At 45.7% G+C, this 21059-nt stretch overlaps 1 protein-coding gene across 6 annotated transcripts in view; it reads left to right on the forward strand.

Annotated features, from left to right (window-relative positions):
* FNIP1 (folliculin interacting protein 1) overlaps positions 1 to 21059 on the forward strand; it is a 333439-nt gene that overhangs the window by 266232 nt on the left and 46148 nt on the right. For all 6 annotated transcript variants that reach the window (XM_078653129.1, XM_078653133.1, XM_078653134.1 and 3 more), the window contains one exon: positions 12754 to 14167. In XM_078653129.1, coding sequence (XP_078509255.1) covers positions 12754 to 14167 — 1414 coding nt within the window. The remainder of the gene's footprint in view (positions 1 to 12753; positions 14168 to 21059) is intronic.

Raw genomic sequence — 21059 nt, forward strand, 5'->3', positions numbered from 1 at the left:
CTGCAGCAAGGTTGCCTCTTGACTGACCCTGGGTGTTGGATCAAGGCAGCTATTTTTTGGCTTATCAGGGCTCTGGTTTGCTGTGTCCTTCAGTGGTCCAGGTCTGGTCCACTACAGGCACCTTGGCGTACTGGGCCGCCTTTAATGGGGTGGCTTTGGATGAAATCTGAGGTGCTGGGACTTGGACTTCTAACTCAACCTTTATTAGGCATTACAAGTTGAATTGCACTATGGGTGACCGGTTGAATTTTGGGTGTGGTGTTTTGCGTGCTGTGGAACCTGATGCTCTTCTCTCCTGTGTGATGGCTGTTTTTTCTACCAGTTTTCCAAAGGCCTTCTCTTTGAGGGGTCTGCTTTGGTATTTACCCCAGTATTGGAACTTTCATAGATTCCCATGCTTTGTATCATTCCCCGTCGTCGGAATGGGAGTCTCGGTAACAAAAATACCATAGCTGTAGGTACAAAAGACCAAGGAAAAAGGCCTAGGCCTCATTCCCTTTTGTAGCATATCACCCTCTTTGTGTAAAAGAGACCAAACTCAGGCCTCAGCTAATCAGAAGTGCCTCACCCCTTAGAACCTTCCTGAAGGAACCTCAGAGCCTCAGATTTTCTACCGCACGTTGTGCTTAGGGAGTCTCCTTTGAGCTCTGCTCAACTTCTACTTTTACAAAGGATTTCTCCAGGATTATTTCTTCAAAATCTTCAACTTCGCTTCAGAATTGTTGGCTGCCTACCAGGATGTCAGAAATGGAGAAGAAAAAAGCCCTTTTCAAGCCTTGTTCCACCTATGCTAAGAAAAGGCTTTTTGTGGAGGAGAGGCACAAAGACTGCATTTACTGCCTCTATCCTGACCACCAGGCTGCGGACTGTAAAATCTGTCGCACCTTTTCGGCCAAGACCCTCCGGGACCGTGAGGGAAGACTCTTGACATGGCTCCATAAACTGAAGACCAGGAAAGATACTGTCTCCAGTGACAGTGAGGATGCAGCTTCGATGTCTTCTTCAAGAAGGTCAGTCAAAAGGGGTAGGGGTTCCCCTTCGCCTTCTATGGAAAGATCTTCCAAGGCCTCAAAAAAGACTCCCAGTGAGTCTGAGAGCCCAGGTCCCAGCAAATCTCCTCACCGAGGTGTAAAGGAGAGGGAAGGACCAGATTCGCCTTCTAAAGGTGAGAAGACTGTCACAGCCTTCAACAAACCTTCACCCCAGTCTTCTGAGAGGAGTTCCAAGACCTCAAAGACGTCGACGGCGGAGGTTCCGTCGCCGAAAAGATCAAAGGCTGCATTGATGTCATCGACGATCCCGTCGACAGGGGAGTCGTCGACGAAGGTTCCGTCAACAGCGGTTTCTTCACCGTCGACGGCGGCGACGACGAAGACGCCGTCGAAAGCGTCGCCATGACGAAGGCGCCGACGACAAAGCCGTCGACGAAGGTGTCGATGACGAAAGTGCCGACGACGAAGGTGCCGACGACGGCAGTTCCAATCTCACCGTCGACGATGGTGCGGACGACGATGACGACGACGGTCTCGTCGACGAGAGCATCGACGACGACGACTTTAACAACGACAACGGCTGGCGTGTCGACCATTTCCTCGTCGACGACCCCGATCTCGTCGACGCGTATACAACCGTCGACGACGGAACCGTCGACGATCTTATCCTCTGAAAAGAGAATTACCATTTCTGTGACACGAATCACGCCGGAGGTTACTTCTCCGAAGGCTATGTCTCCTCTACTGTCAACCATGCTTCTGCAGGAAGGAGATTCTGAGGAGGAGGACCAGGACTCATACAGCTATGCTGATAGTCCCTCCCAACTATTGGTCAAATCCAGGACACTGACTCTGAGGGCGACTACGGACGCGTGGAAGTGGGCCATCATCAGTCGGCCCAGTCACAACATCATGCTGAGCAGGAAATGGTTTCAGTGCCATCTTCGTTTCTCCAAGATCTGCATAAGATGCTGCAGGACTATAAATCTAAGGCGAGTATGCCTACTCCGGTGCCGTCAACGCCAGTAACTCCTGCAGAGATGTCAGCCTCATTCGTGACGCCTTCCACTCCAGCTCCAGTTTCCCCTCGGCCTCAAATGTCCATCCATCATGAGTCCTCTGGGTTTCAAGACGTCCATGATGATTCCTCGGATGAGGGTCAGCAATCGGATCATGGCTCTAGTCCCGATACCGAATATGACGAATATATCATTCCGGATCCAGCATCGCCAGTCCCAGAGCCGGCGGATTCCCCGCCTGCAGACATTGGAGGCTTCCATCAGCTGATGGAGAGAGCCGCTGCGAGATTCAAATTGGCCATGCCTAAAGTTGCCACAGAGTGCTTTTTATACGATTTCAAAGAGCCTTTTATGAAGTCAACTAGGTCCATTCCTATTGTGGATCATGTGTGGAAGGAGGGCCAAAAAGCCATGAAGAACCCGGCGACGGTGGTCCCGGTGCTACCGCGTCTAGAGAAAAAAAACAAAGCACCAGTTGATGGCCCGGCAGCCTTAACGGGTCATCCCAGACCAGACTCTGTGATCTCGCAAGCTGCGCAGAGGAAATCCTGTAACTCCTCTGCTCCCTTAGCAACTCCTCCGGACAAGGAAGGGCGGAGGTTGGATAATGTGGGGAAGAGATTCTCGTCGATGGCAAGTTTGCTGGTACGAGCGGCAAATGCCCTGGCAATCATGGGTAGATACGACCGCCAGCTTTGGTGTGATGTCGCTCCATACCTTGACCAGCTGCCTCCGGAATCTACGACTGAGGCAAAGAAAATCTCACAGGAGGGAGAAGCAACGTCGATGAAAATCATTGACTGCGCAATGGATATTGCGACAACGGCGTTCCGTTCTTTGGCTGGGGCGGCAGTCCTCCGCCGCCAAGGGTGACTCAAAGCTACTTGGTTTAGGCCTGAAATTCAAAACAAGGTCCTGGATCTTCCCTTTGATGGGGAAGCATTATTTGGCAAGCTTGTTGACGACACTCTACGGGACATAAAAAAGGACACAGACACTGCCAGGTCCTTGGGGACCCTTCAATACAGAGAGTCTCCTTTTAAAGGATCTCGAGGTAGAGGTGGTAACTACAGAGGATCCTATCGCCAACAGCAACGCTATTCCACCACGGGCTCAGGTTCCCAGCAATACCGTCAGCCTTATCAACAGCGGCAAGGCCAGTCTACCAACTACTCCAGGCCTTACAATAAGGGGAAACAGGCTGGATGAGGACGAGATTCGTCCAAACGTCAATAGCGGCCTCCTGGCTCTTCCTACTGGACCCTCCTTCAAGAGATCATCAGTTGGAGGCAGGGTCACCAAATACCTTCACAACTGGTCCAGGATAACATCGGACCGTTGGGTGCTAAACATCATTCGGAAAGGACATACCCTGGAATTCACGCAAGTCCCTCCACCCAGCCATTCCATCGAAACACCAGCGTCTCCTGCGGCTCGAGGTCCAACAGATGCTCAGGAAAGGAGCGATAGAGCCGGTCCCTGCAAACCAAAGGGGACAAGGATTTTATTCCAGGTTCTTCCTGGTGAAGAAGACGCAAGAAAAGTGGCGCCCCATTTTAGACCTCAGGGAGCTAAACACCTATCTCATCTCCCTGTCCTTCCGGATGGTCTCTCTCCAGGACATTTTGAAGCTCATCAACCCGGGGGATTTCATGGCCACGCTCGATCTCGAAGATGCGTATTTCCACGTTCCGATTCACCCAGCACACAGAAGGTTTCTGCGATTCACAGTAGCCAAGAGCCATTTTTAGTTCAGGGTCTTACCCTTTGGACTCCGTTCAGCCCCAAGAATTTTCACAAACGTGCTGGCGCCAGTAGCAGCTTTCCTGCGAAGGAACCATTTCCAGGTCTCCCCCTACCTGGACGACTGGTTACTGAAGGCTTCGTCCAGAGAGGCAGCGCTGGAGGCTGTTCAAGCTTGTACCAATTTGTTTCAGAATCTGGGGCTCACTCTGAACAACGAGAAGTCTTCCCTGCTCCCGTCCAGGAAGGCTCGCTTCCTGGGAGCCATCTTGGATTCCAAGCTCTCAAAAGCCTTCCTTACTCAGGAAAGGAGAGACAAATTACGAACCCTGGCTCAGGACTTGCGCACAAAAAAGTGTCTTTCAGTTCGCCGCTACAAGTCTCTGCTGGGGGTGATTTCATTGTGTATCCCTCTAATTCCCCATTACAGACTAAGGATGTGCCCTCTGCAGGAGCAACTAGACAACCAGTGGCAGCAGGTCCACGGTTCATTCGAAGACAGAGTGGTGATCACTCCAAGCATGAAGGAAGCAGCTTTATGGTGGACGAATCAAGACAACTTGTCCCAAGGTCTATCCTTCGCAAGCGACTCGTCTCCGCAGGTGATAACAACGGACGCGTCGTTGGAGGGTTGGGGGGCAGTGATGCAAGACCTGCATGTCAGCGGTCATTGGTCGCCCCAGGGGAAACGCCTCCACATCAACCGGTTAGAGCTACGGCGATACGACTGGCTCTGCAAGCTTTTCTTCCTCGCCTGCAAGGTTCACATGTGCTTATCAGGACGGACAACACCACGGCCATGCACTATGTGAACAAGGAAGGGGGAACCAGATCTCGTCCATTGTCGCAAGAAGCTCAGCAGATCTGGGAATGGGCGATCCTTCAGAGGGTTTCGCTAAGAGCAGAACACTTACCAGGCGTCCTCAACGAAAACGCCGACAGACTGAGCAGGTCATCCTCAGTCAGCCACGAATGGGAATTGAATCAGAGATTCTTGGAGGAGGTCTTCAGCCAGTGGGGCAGATCAGAGATCGATCTTTTTGCAACTCCGACCAACAAGAAATGCCGGTCTTATGCAAGCAGGCTTCCCCATCGAGACTCTCTGGGGAGTGCGCTTTCGATAGCATGGTCGAGGACATTAGTCTACGCCTTTCCTCCCATACCTCTGATCCCACGACTCATTAAGAAGATCAAGGTGGAGCTGTGCAGGATGATCCTTATAGCCCCTGCTTGGCCGAGGCAGTTCTGGTTCACCAAATTCCATCTGCTCTCGATAGCCCCACCTCTTCCTTTGGAGGTTCTTCCAGATCTCCTCACGATGTCCGAGGGACAAGTTTGGCACCCGGATCCGCAGTCCCTACACCTGACTGCATGACTCCTGAGCAGCGAGAATTTATGAACCTGCCCATTTCTAGTGAGATTAAGGAGGTCCTTTTTTCATGCAAGAGCTCCTTCTACGAACAGGACTTACCGTCTTAAGTGGAAGAGATTCTGTTGCTGGTGCAAGAAAGAAGGCATTGATCCTTTCGCTTCCAAGCCTCATCAGGTCCTTCCTTATCTGCTGTCCTTGGCCAAATCGGGACTAGCCCATTCATCAATTAAAGTCCACTTGGCGGCAATGTCGAGGTTCAGGAGGACGGACTCTGGACCCTCCTTGTGGTCATCCAGAATTACAAGCCTTGACTATCCAAGAACCTTTCCTTCAATTCAAGAGAAACACTGTCATCATGAGAACTAACCCGAGGTTTATGCCTAAAGTTCCCTCGGACTTCCATTTGAATGAGCCGGTCATTCTGAAGGCATACTTTCCTCAACCGGCTACACCGGCAGAGAGAGCATTACATTCGCTCGATGTGCAACGGTGTTTGAAATTCTACTTGGAGCGTACTAAGAGTTTTCGGAAGTCCTCTCAGTTATTTGTTGCCTTCGGAGGTCCAAGCAAGGGCCTTCCTCTTTCCAAGCAGGGCATTTCCAGATGGATCACGAGTGCCATTCTGCATTGTCACACTGCTGCAGAAAAACCTCTGACTGGAAAGGTTCGAGCACATTCCACGAGATCTGTGGCTTCTTCTACAGCCCTCTTCGCAGGGGTACAGATCAAAGACATTTGCAGAGCTGCTCCCTGGAGCAGCGTTCACACATTTACCAGACATTACTGCTTGGAGTCCCTACAACAAGGTGATGTGGCAGTAGGACAGGCTGTCCTGAGGAACCTCTTCCAATGAGTGGTGAGCTTTCCTTTCTTTCCCACCTTCCGTCTTTCACATTTTGTATCTTTGTCATGTTGCCTATTGCTATTGGTGATGATGCAAAATGTGGTTCTGTTACTAACTGCTTGCTACTCTGATACAAAGCATGGGAATCTATGAAAGTTCCAATACTGGGGTAAGAAAACAAGTTACTTACCTGTAACTTTGGTTCCCCAGTATTGGTAACTTTCATAGATTCCCATGCGCCCGCCCACCTCCCCGAGGAAAGCTAAGCCTACAACAGATATGGTTTCTAAGTACACAACGGCTACGAAAATCTGAGGCTCTGAGGTTCCTTCAGGAAGGTTCTAAGGGGTGAGGCACTTCTGATTGGTTGAGGCCTGAGTTTGGTCTCTTTTACACAAAGAGGGTGATATGCTACAAAAGGGAATGAGGCCTAGGCCTTTTTCCTTGGTCTTTTGTACCTACAGCTATGGTATTTTTGTTACCGAGACTCCCATTCCGACGACGGGGAATGATACAAAGCATGGGAATCTATGAAAGTTACCAATACTGGGGAACCAAATTTACAGGTAAGTAACTTGTTTTCTTCTCATGTGTAAGGGCTGATTCGAGGATGAGGGACTTAGAGGTAATGTCCTAATTACTTACCGGTAATCCTACATTACTCAGGGCGTTCTGCTCTTTCACAAGAAGCACATAACTCAAGTAGTTCCATTCAGTGACTGGGACTACTGTGGCAACGTGTGCTTTTTGAGTGCAAGAGTTATGGCAGTTCGACAGGAAAGTTTCATAGAAACTGTGGCAAAGCAAAATAAGCATTGATTAAGACAGAAGGCTTGCAGCCAATGCCAGCGTCGCTTTGCCAATGCATATTTTCTTTGGTGGCATGCAGAGTCCATGATGGAAGGCCGGGCAAGTAAGTTCTCCTATAGTTTAACCATCTACCGTAGCCTTTTTTGAAGCCATGAAGCAATAGTTTTATTAGCCAAACTGCCATTAGAAAGTAATGTATGCACACATACTCGTACATTTATAAGTCGACATTGTTTAAGCTAGTTATCTATTTGATTTACATTTGTCCAGCATGAACCCTTAATTCACAGGCATTAACCATTAGGCACAGCTTCGAATTCTTCTAGGATTTGCTTAATTTCTTCATCTGTTAAGCTAAAATAATTCCTGAAACATTGTGCAAACGTTTCTAACTATTGTATGAAAGGTGTAATTGTTGCATGCAACATCTTAAAGGTGATAACATGTTTCTACTTCGAACCTCTGATATACTTGCTTGTTTCTTAGTCAAAAGGGGCGTGGTATTTCATGAATCGGTCAGAATTATTTTGGACATGCTTGTATTTATGCAAACTATAAGGTTAAAAATAGAAATCTAACAAAAATGTAATATGGACGGTGGGGAGCATTAGTTGGGCACAGGAGCAGCACATTACATGAGTGGAAATAAGTTCGTCTGTTACTGTTATGTGTTACTTAGCTCTGAATAGGGGGAGGGTGTGGCAGATCATTATTCACAGTGCAATGCTGCCACCTAGTACCCGTTTGGAGAATGACAGCTATAGTTTAACGTCTTCCAGATTGCGTCACAGCACATTAAAACCTACATTAAAACCTTTTTCATGTTTTCATTGTATCTGCATGCCTTGACCTAGCTCTATTGTTTAGCTTGTGTTTTGCACGTTGTAGTGTATGGGTTTATATAAACGTTTGCCTCGTATGGCTGCTCAACATGCATTTAATGTTCAGGTGCAATTCCTCCGCATCAAACATTTTCCAGTTTGTGTCTAAAGTGGCATAGACAAGGCCGCAAGCTCGAAGACCATGCTATGAAGTGAGTAATTAATCAGGTTGTGTTTGTGTCACTCTTTACACTTGAAAGAAGGGACCCTAAGATATGTTTTCACAAGAGAATATTTCTGCTTCCCATTTCATGCTATACCCTCCCCTTTTGAGCAGAAAAGGAATTGCTCGATCTAGCTGACCTACGGTTCTGCACTGTGATGGCGCACTGTCGTTTGTGTTCCACATATAACGATGCACGACGGATAATGGGTGCACTTAGCGAGACAACTTGCCTTTAGTAATAAAATAACATATTTAACATTTACCATCGAGGGGCGAGTAATCCTGCAAACAGTTGTAACCAGTTTCTTCTTGTGATATGCAAATGTCACAGTCATCCTGGGGCTTCTGTAGTGCTGTGGAATAATACAAAGATTCTCAAAAGCTAACCCCAGCGCAGTGTGAGAGTTTGAGATTGGCCACAGGAATAGGAATACAAGGTCTGCAAATAGTGAACATTACTGTAGGCAAAGTGAACCCACCGCGGGGCGTCTAAAAAAGGTAGATGTTACTGCCCTGATCACTCCACCCGTATTTAACGTTTCATGTCCTAAAGCAATTCTTTTTCAAAGAAATTGTCTTAGGAAAGACACCTAAGAATCCACCACCTTGGCGTAAATGAAGGGCACAGACAATTGCCAGGTCTTTTCCTAAAGCACAGTCTTGACGGTACTTCTAAGGGAACAGTCCAGCCTGAACTGCCAGGCCAGGAACGGGTATACCCAACTTGTGAGCCCTTATAAGGGCAAAACTGGTCTTGGGTTGCTTGTGTTCCGGTTCAGGGAGGGCCTGGCAGTCTGGGCTGTACTATATCCATTGGTGCGGGGTCAAGACTGATTTACATATGGCTGGATCCAAACTGAGGTGGCATGTGTGCATTTAGATGTGGTTTGGTATTACTCTATTTTAGAGCCTGCACATATGTATTTTGTTGCATAGAAGCCGACAGATAACTGTAGTAGACAAGGGTTTTGACGTTGGCCACCCACTTTGACGAACCCTTGTGGGACACTGATGATTCTTGTTAGGCCCTGTTGAGAGGGATTGTATATTTATTATTTATTTTATTTAGCGATTTATAAAGCGCCTGGTGACCCGAAGGCATCCCCGCGCTGTTAATTTAGTGTAGACCGAGGGGGAGGGGATACTGTAGGGGGTACTATTTAGGGAAAAGGAAGGTTTTCAGTCTTTTGCGAAAGAGTGGGTAGCGGGGTTCCAGACGGAGGCTGCGGGGGAGTGAATTCCATCCTGAGGACGCTTTTACCGCAAAGCGTCGACCACCGGTGCGTGCTTTTCTGAATCTGGGGACAGTGGCCAGGCGTTCGTTGTCTGAGCGCAAAAGTCTAGGGGCTTTATAGGGGGTGACCATGTCTTCCAGAACGGCAGGGCCTACACCGTTAATGAGTTTATAGGCGGTGCACAGAGCCTTGAATTCTACCCTCTGACGTACTGGGAGCCAATGTAGGGCTTTGAGGGCTGGACTGGCTGGGGCTCTGGAAGGAAGGCCCATAATGAGCCGCGCCGCCGCATTTTGAGTCCGTTGTAGTTTAGCCATGGTGGATTCAGGTGCGCCGAGATAGACGGCGTTGCTGTAGTCCAGCCGGGCAAGGATAAGGCCTTGGACCAGTAATTTCCTTGATACGGGGGGAAGAAGTGGAAGGATCTTGCGTATGGATCGCATGAGTCCAAAACAGATTCCTGCTGTTTTGGCTGCTTGGGTCTTCATGGTCAGTTCTGGTTCCAGCCAGACTCCTAGTGTCTTAATTTCTTTTTTCGGGGTTGGTACCTCACCGAAAACGTCTGGCCAGACCGACGGGGGAATAGATGTCCATTTCTTGCCCATGAGCATTATTTCAGTTTTTGCTCCATTGAGCTTCAGCGATGACTCGCACATCCAGAGGTGGATGTCCTGGAGGCAGTTCAATAGGTTCTCTGGATGGTTGTCAAGGTGAGATAGTGAAACGACAAGTTGCGTGTCATCCGCATAGCTCACTGTTTTTATCCCATAGGGGGCAATGACATCTTCCAGGGGGGCCATGTAAACATTAAACAGGGTGGGACTAAGCGAAGACCCCTGAGGGACTCCGCTTAAGAGTGGAAGAGGGGCAGAGTGTGAACTGCCGTCCCACACCTGGAATGAGCGGCCTGATAGAAAGGAGTCTATCCAAGCGAGCGCCTTACCTGCGACTCCTGCCCTCGCCAGCCGATGGAGAAGCACACGGTGGTCCACCGTATCAAAGGCTGCACTGAGGTCCAGGAGGATCACCGCCACTGACCCTCCTGAATCCAGAATGCACCTTGCCTCCTCGATGACAGTGAGGAGTGCGGTGTCCGTGCCATGGCCAGGGCGGAATCCCGTTTGCGACCGACGCAAGAGATTGTTAGTTTCAAGGTACTGGGATAATTGCCCATTAACCAGTTTCTCGGCCATCTTGCTGATGCAAGGGAGAAGCGAAATCGGTCTGTAGTTGGCCATGTCTGCAGGATCTAAATGTGTTTTTTTGATGAGGGCCTTAACGACAGCGCTCTTCCAACTCGGAGGAACACAGCCTTGTGAGAGGGAGATGTTGATAAGTTCCATGATAGTGGGAGCTATGGTAGGGGACACTGTTTTTAGAAATCTGACAGGGGCCGGGTCAAGAGGAGAGCCGCTTTTCATCTTGGCCAGTGTTGAGACTACTTCATCCAAGGATATTGCTCTAAATGTGAGCAATTGAGGGTGTAAGCTCTTACCCATCGTATTGGAAGTCACCTCTTTGTCCGTGTTGAGAGATGGACTAGGAGGTGGGAGGGAGGCTAGTATTCGTGCAATTTTGGAATTGAAGTAGATAGCCAGTTCGTTGCTTCTGTCCACAGGGGGAGGGTGCGAAGAGGGAGGAACTGGGATTTTAAGCAATTCTTTGGCGATGAGATAAGATTCTCTCACCGAGTTGGTAGAGTTTTTTATTCTGGCATCATAGTGTGTGGCTTTAGCGAGCTTTAACGTAGATTTATAGACTCTCACTGACCTGCGATAGGCATCCTTACTGGCATGGAGCCAGTCCTTTCTCCACAATCTCTCTGCCCTTTTGCACTCTTTGCGGAGAGATCTGAGTTCGGGGGTATACCAAGGGGCAGATCCCATTTTCCCATTTTTCTCCTCACGATTTTTTAAAGGGAGGATGGAATCGAGAGAGGTGGAGATCCATGTCCTGAACTGTTTGTCGGCAATATCCGGATCAGCCGGAAGGGTAGGAGTCGAAGAGTTAAGGGTTCTGGTCCAGTCTTCCGCCGAAAGTCTGGCCCATGTTCTGTCCCTGGTATATGTAGCTAGTTTATGTGGTTTCCTGAATACCCCTGGTAGATGAAACGTGACCATGAAGTGGTCCGTCCATGGGAGGGGGAGGGACTCTTTAGTAACCAGAGAGTGGATATTAGTGAACACTGGATCTAGCAGATGTCCCTTATTGTGTGAGGCTCCGGAATTAGTCAGGTGGATGTCATAGGCTGCCAGGGCATTGATCAAATCAACTGCGCCTGTGTCTAGAGGATCGTCAAAATGTATGTTCAGGTCTCCTAAAATAGAGAAATTAGAGGTAAGATGGGCTAGAGATGATATGGCTTCAAGGAGAGCTACCGCAAAAGGGCCATGGTGGCCCGGGGGACGATATATCAGTAGACCAGACAGCTAACTTGTCGGGGCTAGCTGGATGGTGAACAGGCAGCTTTCAGCATCCAAGATTTGGGCATCGTTAGCTCTGCACGAAAAGTAGTCCCGGTGAATGATGGCTAATCCACCACCTCTGCCGGAGGGGCGGGGTTGGGACTGAATGAGAAAGCCCGGAGGAAGGGCTATGACTATATCCGCCTCCGAATGGTCGGTAATCCACGTTTCTGTAAGAAACAGAATATCCAAGTCATGGTCTGCTATGAGATGGTTAATGAGCAGGGCATGCCTGGGTAAGGACCTGCAGTTTAATGCGGCTAGTTTTAGGCCTGGGGGGGGGACTGGGGGTTTAGGGAGTTGTAGCTGAGCTGGGTAGCAGATAGTGCAGCTCGTAAAAGGTCCTTCCAAATCGTGTACATAATTACAGGTGCTATTATTAGAAGGTCTAAGACTGAGAATGTCTCGGCGGGAATAGCTTACCCTTGTGGGACCCAGATCCGACATAGGTTCTGGCCCTGAGCCCGGTCGTGCGCGGACGGGCGCAGACGGGCTTGCCTTAGGCGCTCCTGCTGCGCTCGTCCGCTGCGCTTGCATGACTGGCACATTTATGGGGGTGTTGGGGGCGTGGCCTCCGGTGTGGGCGTGTCTCCGCCTACTGACTGCGAAGAGGGGGAATCCCTGTTTCAGCGATAATATCCGCTGTGTCAGGGGGTCTGCGGGGGACTGCTCAGCGAGGTGCACAGTGCCCGTGAAGTGAGTAAAGAGTTTTAAAAGTATCAGCAAACAACAACAGTTTTAAAATAACTTTGTAAGCGTTTATTTTCCTCTCCAGATTTGTAGTTTACATCCATCAATGACACAAATGGCACTTTAAGTATTAAGCCAGACCAATTGGCATTGTCGAAGAGTGTTATAATTTGGTATTTACTTTTTAGAATATTTTTGTATTTAAATATGTAATGCAGTATTTTTTCACCTATGTTTGCTTATACAAAGTTGACTAATGCCATGAGAAACCAACTCCTACATTGTATATTCTTACATCATAATTTTTCCTTTAAACAGATCTTCCTGTTTAAGTACTAGAAGGCTACCGTAGCATTTTATCATCAATTTTGACCAAAGTCGGGTTAGAAAATGTGTTTAATGCACAGCTTCTGGCACATGCTTTTATGAGTACCAACTAGTTTGCAAATGTTATTTTGTCTAAAACTAATATCCAATATGAAATTAGGCTGAATAACAAAGCCAAAAATGTAACTAATGTGTTTTATTATTCACAGGAGACTTGTATGGCGCAATTGGATCTCCTGTCAGACTTGCAAGAACAGTTGTCATTGGCAAAAGACAGGAACTTATCCAGCGACTTCTATATTTTCTCACATATTTCATCAGATGCTCTGAGCTGCAAGAGACCCACTTGCTGGAGAATGGTGAAGATGAAGCCATTGTTATACCGGGGACTGTCATCACCACTACTCTCCAGAAAGGTGAAGTAGAGGAATCCGAATATGTTTTTATCACTATGCATAAAAACAAGGGCTGTTCCTTTTCGAGAAATGTAGAAGAATCAAATACAATGGACAGTCACTGTGTTTGTTGCCATTGTCCCCTGTATGCTGAACAGGATAAAGGAGGTGGTTCCAAAGAGACGAAAGCTACGCCCACTACACAAAATGAACAGTTGAACACTCCTTTAAAGGAATCCCAGGAAGTTGTGCCTTCTTCGGGTCGGGAAGATAATACACCAATCCGGCTACATAAAGATACTTCAAGCCCTTGTTTGGAGCCCAAGGTGGAGCGCATGATAAGTACAGGCTCAGCTCCAATTATTAGTGCATCAGCTCTGGCAGACAAATGCATCTTAGCAGAGACAGATTTGAAGGTGAAACCAGTAATGGTAGAAAACAGATTGTCGCCAGACACTGGGCCAATACTCGGAGCTTTGACATCACCTGGGATTGCTGTTGAGAAGAAACCTCCAGATAAGGCGTTGTCTGCAGCAGTGCCATGTACATCTTCCCAGGTTCAGTCCAAGGTGATGTTCCTCATTGGAGACTCTATGTCACCAGACTCTGATACTGAGACCAGGAGTCAAGCCGTGGCAGAGCAAATCAATAAACATCATATCAAACCGAGGAAAGAAATGGCATCTGAGAAGGACCAAACCCAATCTTGTGGAACATCGCGGGTGTTCCCAAAAGTTGCCATCACATGTCCGGATTGGAACCCTTTCAAAACTGACAACAGTTTATTTGATGAGTATTTTCCAGATGATGGTTCAATAGAAACCAGGACTATTGATGATATTGCACCACAAAACAATAAAGTAATTTTGGGTCACAATTGTAAGGTGCAATTTCCTAAAAGATTGTGTACAAAGTTATGTAAAGCACCTAGTGATTTTTGTACTTTTAAGTGCTCTCGAATTAATCAAGACTTATGCAAAAACTGTTTTGCTGAATGGGACCAAAAATTGGGGAAATCTATTCATGTCCCCTATGGGGATAAGGAGGGTTTTGGGAAAGATATTGGTGCCAATCCTGAGTGGGATATTCCAAGGAATGAAAGCTCAGACAGCGCCCTCGGAGATAGTGAAAGCGAAGATGCAGGTCATGAGGGGCAGAGATCAAGCAGTGGCTTTTATGGCGGTGGAAATGAAGACTGGACAGAGGAGGATGAAATTCCCTTTCCAGGGTAAGTTCTACATCCTCACAATGTCACCTCTACGAATAGATGCGTGTGAATAGGTAGCAAAGAACGCTTGCCTCAACACTTTTGTTATGAGGAAAACATACACTTCTGGTCATCAGTGCCGCACAAAATACAGCTGAATTACTTTAAGATGTGTACTCATGTTTTCCTGATACAAAATTGTTTGCTTGAATGCGCCATTGTTTATAGCTTGTAATATGTAATTTAGAAAAAAGTAATCCGCACTTTACTACAATGTTGATTATGCATATTGTTATGAATAATTCTGACTCAACCATAAATCAGTTAAATTATCATTCTGTAAAGCTAAACGTGTTTAAAAAAGGAAAAGTACTCTCTCATACATTATTTATGGTTTCACCCACAACAGAGAAATATTTTTTTGATGTGTTTGATACGAAGCATCTATAATAATGGGGTTATGTAGCGCACTGCCTTGAGGCACAGCTGTGACAGATTCCATCATACTGGAGTAATGTGGCGGGTGTCTATTCTAGATTTCTAAAAGTTCAACCACGGATGACAAATACACGTCAGAGTTTTCCAAGGCATGTATTTATTCAAAAGCTAAGAAAAGCATGTTAATCAGTCTCATAGGTCGATTAATTCATATATATATATATTTAGCATAGCAGTTTGATGGTTGATATCATATAACCATATTTTCTATTACCTCAGAACTATGAATATGAAGACTAAAACATAAGTGCAAAATGCCCCTTTTAGTATAATTGTAAAACCTACTTATGGCTGTATCTTAACTACTTGACTAAGTCCTATCTTCCTAAAGATCAGGGATTAACACCAACATCCTTTAAACCTTGCTGTCAAATCATTACCAGTGCTTTCAAAACATTGAGTAATCACAATAAAAGCCTATTATCCTAGATAGTACTTATGGAATAGGTGAAAAATTAGACTCTCAGGAAACACCCAGAAAGAGGGGATGATTAGGAGTTAGAAGAGTGAGACATATCAACCAATATATAAACAAAATTTATATTTCTCTTGAAACAAAAAGAATTTCCATATGGAATTGAATTGATCCTCTTGACCTCTCAGTCTAAAAGTTATTTTTTCTACTTGTGTTAAAGTCATCATGCCTATAATCCTCATATAACTGTTGGTTTAGATGATGATTTCCTTGATATCCGAAGTAAGCGTTGGGCTGTCATTATCCATTATATCATGAATAAGTCAACTTCTTAATATAATTGAGCAGAATTCCATTTTTGATTACAATATATTCGATCCTAAGACCATGCACCACTCTTGAAACATACGTTGGAAACAAGCTTGTTGCGTGCTTTTGAAATTTTATGCAGCCTTAATTTCAGAGTGACTTTTGCTATTTGATGCCCTCTTTTGTAGGATTTGCTAGCGATTGTCTGCGTTATTTCCTAGAGGCAATTTTGGTTATTTCGGAGTCGGATTTGAAAAGCAGCAACATGATCTTCTGTCTGCACACTGCTGGCTGACCCTGCCTTATGTGACTCAATTTGTAGCTTATATAATGCATACTAGAAATTGAATCTATTCTAGTTGCTCATTCTGTTTTTTGCTAGCACATGAGAGAAAGCAATGACACTACTGCATGAGCAGGTGTTTTCCCTTCACATCCCAAAGTCAAGGCTTTTTGCCAGGCAAGGAAAATCAGTGTATTGGGACAGTGATGGACATACTAAGGATAAAAGGGTTGACGTCAGAGAAACGCATTAAGAGACTAAAATACATGATTCCTATGTTTGTGCCAGATAAGTTGGTTCAGGTGATAGATTGGTACACTTATGGTGTTCTACATTCTGTCGATATAACAGACAAGGCTATAAATGAGTTCTGTGGAGAGAACGCTGTAGTCTCAATGGGCCTCATTGCCCAGTTTAACGGACAGATTCGAATGCGATCTGGCTTTGTAGCGAGTGCAGGGCAAAAGCCGCGAGAGGTCATTCTTATACACGGATTGTCAAGTTGTTATTGAAAAGATGCTTCTCTGGCAGGATGTGGATTGCATTTAGAGCTTTTGAATGTGAACACCTATTGGTGGGAAATGAGAGGCATCTCCCATCAGTCTTTTGCAGCGCAGAGCAATCAAGTAGCCTTGTAATGTTTTTCTTGACTGTTTTGGTACTGACGTTTACTGTCATCACCCTGGCTCTACGTGAACCAGTGCAAAGTAGTGGGCACAGAGAAAAACTATTTTGGCTTATGGAAATTCTGACCAGCAGCTACATCCATGCGCCTATTTTTCCCAGGTAAAGTAATATTGAAGTGATTGTAGTCGGGCGCCATCTTACCCTTAAGTAGGATATGGTTTCAACATCTTTCTAGGCATGGATGTGTTCTTTGTTGCCTTTCTTTATAACTCTCATGAACACAGAGTGCCTACTGTTTTACTGTGTTGGGTTTCCAAAAATGGGTACTGTGGCTGAAGTCATGCTGATCCCCAAGTCATTCAATCTTGTGTATGTCTTTCCATCGTTTCCATTCAAATACATGTTCTTAAAACAGGTTGAGTTTTCTGATGGCTCTGAATAGACATATAAGGATTTGCTATCCGATTTAAAACTCTATCTCCTCAAAAGCAAGACACCTTTTAGACTACTGAGGTCAGATTTGTTGCATGAGGACCACAATCCATAACTCACACAGGAGTTATGCAAACCACAACTCGCACACCAAATGCAATGCTTATGATTTCAATATTGATACCTATAAATAACCAGGTTTAAAATCACAATGTAGTTAAATAGAAATATTTACACAAATCAATAAATCTGCATTCACAGTTGGCTCAGTGTTCAAAGCTAGTATTATACGTAATCTCATCTGTAAGATTACTTGAAATTGTGTTTGCATCTGTCATATCAAGTGTTAGGTCATGAGCATTGCTTTTGGTGTGCAAGTTATGGTTTGCATAACTGTTGTGAGTTTTTAGATTGCAGTCCTAACCATAATTTGCAAATGTTATTTTTTTGTCACTTCAATTTACAATCATAGTTGCACGTATACCCTTTATTATGTGTATAAACTTTAACTATGTATGTAATCGTGCAGAGAAATATGGTATTTATTACAATTTGTTGAGTGTGGGCAGGGGCTTTGAGTCAGGAGAGACAACACTTCAAGTAGGTGATGATGCTCTTCCCCTGCCTCCGCAAAGGTAATAAAATTGAATATTATACCTTACACAACTACATATACGGTTTATGCCATAGTAATTTTTCACTTGTTTTAACAAAAAATACTTCACCAAAAGCAAGAACCAAGGGATTAAATGTGTGCTCTCTGGGACAAGCCCATTGCAGCGACCTTGTGACATATTAGTACATTTTTGTCTGTATAAAGCAATTGTTCTATATATATGCTTTGAGAGAATCACTCTAACTGGGCCTCCTGCATTTAAAGAAAATAATTCTGAATAGGCTGCATGACTAATAGAAGTTGTTAAATTGATACCCTGGGGAAATTGAGTTTTGGGAAATTACCAAAACAATTGAATGTTGAAACACTTGACTTAAGAGGTTGGAAAACGTAATCATGTTTCTTTGACAAGTATTTATGACTTCTAAAAGTCAGTCTCAGAAAACTAACCAAAGCGTTCAACATCTTGACATCCTTCTGTTTCTAAAAATTTTCTTTTTGAGCAAATTTTTTCCTCTGTGTATGTTGTAGTGTGTAGCAAAATGTGGTTGATTTTATAGAATTCTAACCATTGTCATGGTTTTTACAGGCCCTTTCCCAAAATGTAGCTATTTAGTCTTTAACTACAGCTATAGCCCGAGGCAGAAGAGCTACAGCGCTGTTAGAAACTTTCCACCTACTCAGAGAAGAATTTTCTAAATTAAACTTGGAAAAACTAAAAGACCAATGTTGCTGTGTGGAGCATACGTTTATTGACCCTGTGCCTCTCAACTGTTTTCATTGGATTGCTTAACACTCGAATGTTCAGATTAACCGTGGGCAGTAACAACTGTTAATTACCCTACCTGTAGTAATGGACTTAAGCCACTGGTGAGGGTGCATATAAAGAGGGGTTCATTAACAGTTGTTGTTGTTCAGTGGGTATTGGCAGTAAGGCTACTAACACCCTTCTGCCTCTTCCCCCGCCACACAAATTAGGGAGTGCAGTGGGGACAGGAGCCGGTTCTCACCAGAAACAGTGTTCTAATAAATAGCTTGGTTCTCCTGCAGCGTTGCTTCAGCTTTCCTTCTCTGAAGCACCTACTTCAGAAACGGCTGTTTGCTCTCTTCCCCTTCCTTTTGGGTGATAAAGTGAAAAAAAATCATTTTTATTTCTTGACTAGCAAGCAGGGAAAGCTGCTATTTTAAAAATTGTTTGTTTTGAAACGTGTTTATTGGCAAAAATTCAGTACACTCGCGTCTTGACATCTCGATCTGTAAATATCATTCCAATGAACATGGCTTACAAAAGAGAGCCAGCAGGTGTATAATCAAAGGTGAAATAACTGTGGTAAAAGTGAGTTGAATTTAACGAACCAGTATAGAACAATACTGACAATTATTCCCTCCATTTTCCACCCGCTGGGTCTCTGCTTAGTTGTGACCTAAAACACACATAATGCATGGCTTCGAAAGAAATTAAAATGTTCCTCCAAGTCTCACTGTCATGTAGACTAAGCGTCAGAAATAAAGGGGAGGGAAATCACAGATGCCATCATATGAAAAACTAATAACAGAAACAGGAAACCAAACTGTCTCAGTGGTCGCACATGGCAATTTTTAAAAGGGAGGGTGACAGAACAGATCCGGTGAGGGAGGATAGCCTGACCGAGATCTTTTGGAGCTCCTGGGTTGTCCGAGCCTGAGGCAGGAACTCAAGCGATTGGGGTGGAATGGGGGACATGGCTAGCAGAGCTACTATCTAAGGCAGGTAGGGCAGCCAAAGGGCACATGAGGCTGTTAACTCTAAAGTCTACTCTCTTTTTCCGAGTCTTCTTAATCCCTCTCAGCCAATCCATCTATTGTGTCAGGGCTCTCTTCTGTGGCAGTCCCTGGGTGTTGCCAAGCCTCCAATACCTCTGACCACAACCCTTCTCCCGTCGCCGCACCCCTCCAGTGTCTTCATGAATCGGGGCCCTCTCCTCAGCCCTAGCCCACATGGTGACATCATTCGTTCACGTACCCATCACTGGCCCCACTGCTGACTTCCGAGCTATTGCAATTAGTCTTCAAGTAAACTCTAGGGCTAAATCCAGTATTTGTGAACCAACCTTATATTTTCGGGGTCTAGGCAACACCCCCAGTAAGCAGTCCTCCAGATTGCAAGCGAGTACTCAGTTCAGGGTGGCATTCAGAGGACATATCACTTCATTCCAGTACGGCTGTAATAGGGAGGAGCTCCAGGTCATATGGCAAAAATACACATCCAAATGTTTACACCTGGGTCAACTGCGTGGGTCACCTCCATAGATTACCTGTAGTCTGTGGGGTGTTAGGTATGTCATATGAATATAATTCAATTGAGTATACCTCAGTCTCATATTTCTGGAGACCTTTTTAGGGTACGCCAGAACCCTACTCCATTCAGAGTCCGTAGGCCTCTGCCCAATATCTCTCCCCACCTATGCCTCAACAGGTCCCTCCGGACCATACTGGTTAGTGACATATAAAGCCACTTCACTAAATGCCGTGCCCATGGACACGAAAGCGGTTATCACCTTGTGTCATTGGTTCAGCCGCCCACTGGCCCACAAGTCTCCAAATGTCCGTGACAATGCTTCAAAGGTTAGGAATTGACCTGGGGGTAGATCATACTGAGCCACTAATTCCTCCATCTGGAGTAAGATTCCCAATTGAAAACAGTCACCGACTGTTATCAAGCCAGTATCTATCTGGGCTGACAGCTGCCCAGTTGTGCAAAAAAGTGAGAGGGTCATCATGGGTGAGACCAACCAGCGGAAGACAGGCAGGTAGAGGGTGTACCCGTAGTCCTCTGCTTGCAAAGCCTCGAACACATCAAGGCCATCACTAATAACACCCTAGGTCAAAGAATTGCTGTTGCTGGGCAAAGTAATTTTGCCAGCAGCATGGTCTGATTATGAGCCATTCCCATCAAACACAACTCTTGACGTCTAGCCCCATCGAGCTAGTGGGTGACCTACTGGAGTTGAAATTCCAAGAAATATAACTCAAAATCATGTGCACCCTGCCCCCCCATATCAGGTGGGCACCAAAGGACCTCCAGGGAGAACCTTAGACAGCATCCATCCTATATCTGTTCCCAAAGCAAATAATCTAATTGCCGGGACCTAGACCGAGGCACTCCAATGGGGAGATTAATAAAAAAAATACAATAATCTCGGGAGCATAACCATTTTGAACAACAAAATCCTGACCATAATGTGTAACTTAAGAGATCTCCAGAAGGAGATGCAGGTCTTAAGTGATCTAAGGGCCTTCCGCAAATTGCCTCACCGAAGGTCTTCAAGGGAGTGGAATATCCTAATTCCCAGGTATTTAAAAGATGTGGTAGACGCAGTTAAGTCCAGTGGAATATCCAACGGCAGCAGAACTCCCAGCGACATGGGGAACAAGCAGGTCTTGGCTTTGTTGATCCGAAGGCCTTAAAGCAGAGCAAATTCTCCTAAAAGATGTAAAGTGGTATCTGCACCCGTTTGGCGATCGGCCAAATAAAGAAGACGATCTTCTGCATAAAGAGAAATATGTTCCTGGCCCTCTACTGCCACGCCTGAGCACACCACCTCCCATCGAAGAGCTCCACAACTGCTCCATGGCTAAAGCAAAAAGAAAGGGGGACAGAGGGACATTCTTGTCTGGTACCTCTATAGACATCTAATTGTGGAGAGATGGTAGTGCCCATCCTAATGTGTGCAGTCCGTGCAGAATAAAGTAG

This window comes from Lissotriton helveticus, chromosome 7, assembly GCF_964261635.1.
Source record: "Lissotriton helveticus chromosome 7, aLisHel1.1, whole genome shotgun sequence".
NCBI lineage: Eukaryota > Metazoa > Chordata > Amphibia > Caudata > Salamandridae > Lissotriton > Lissotriton helveticus.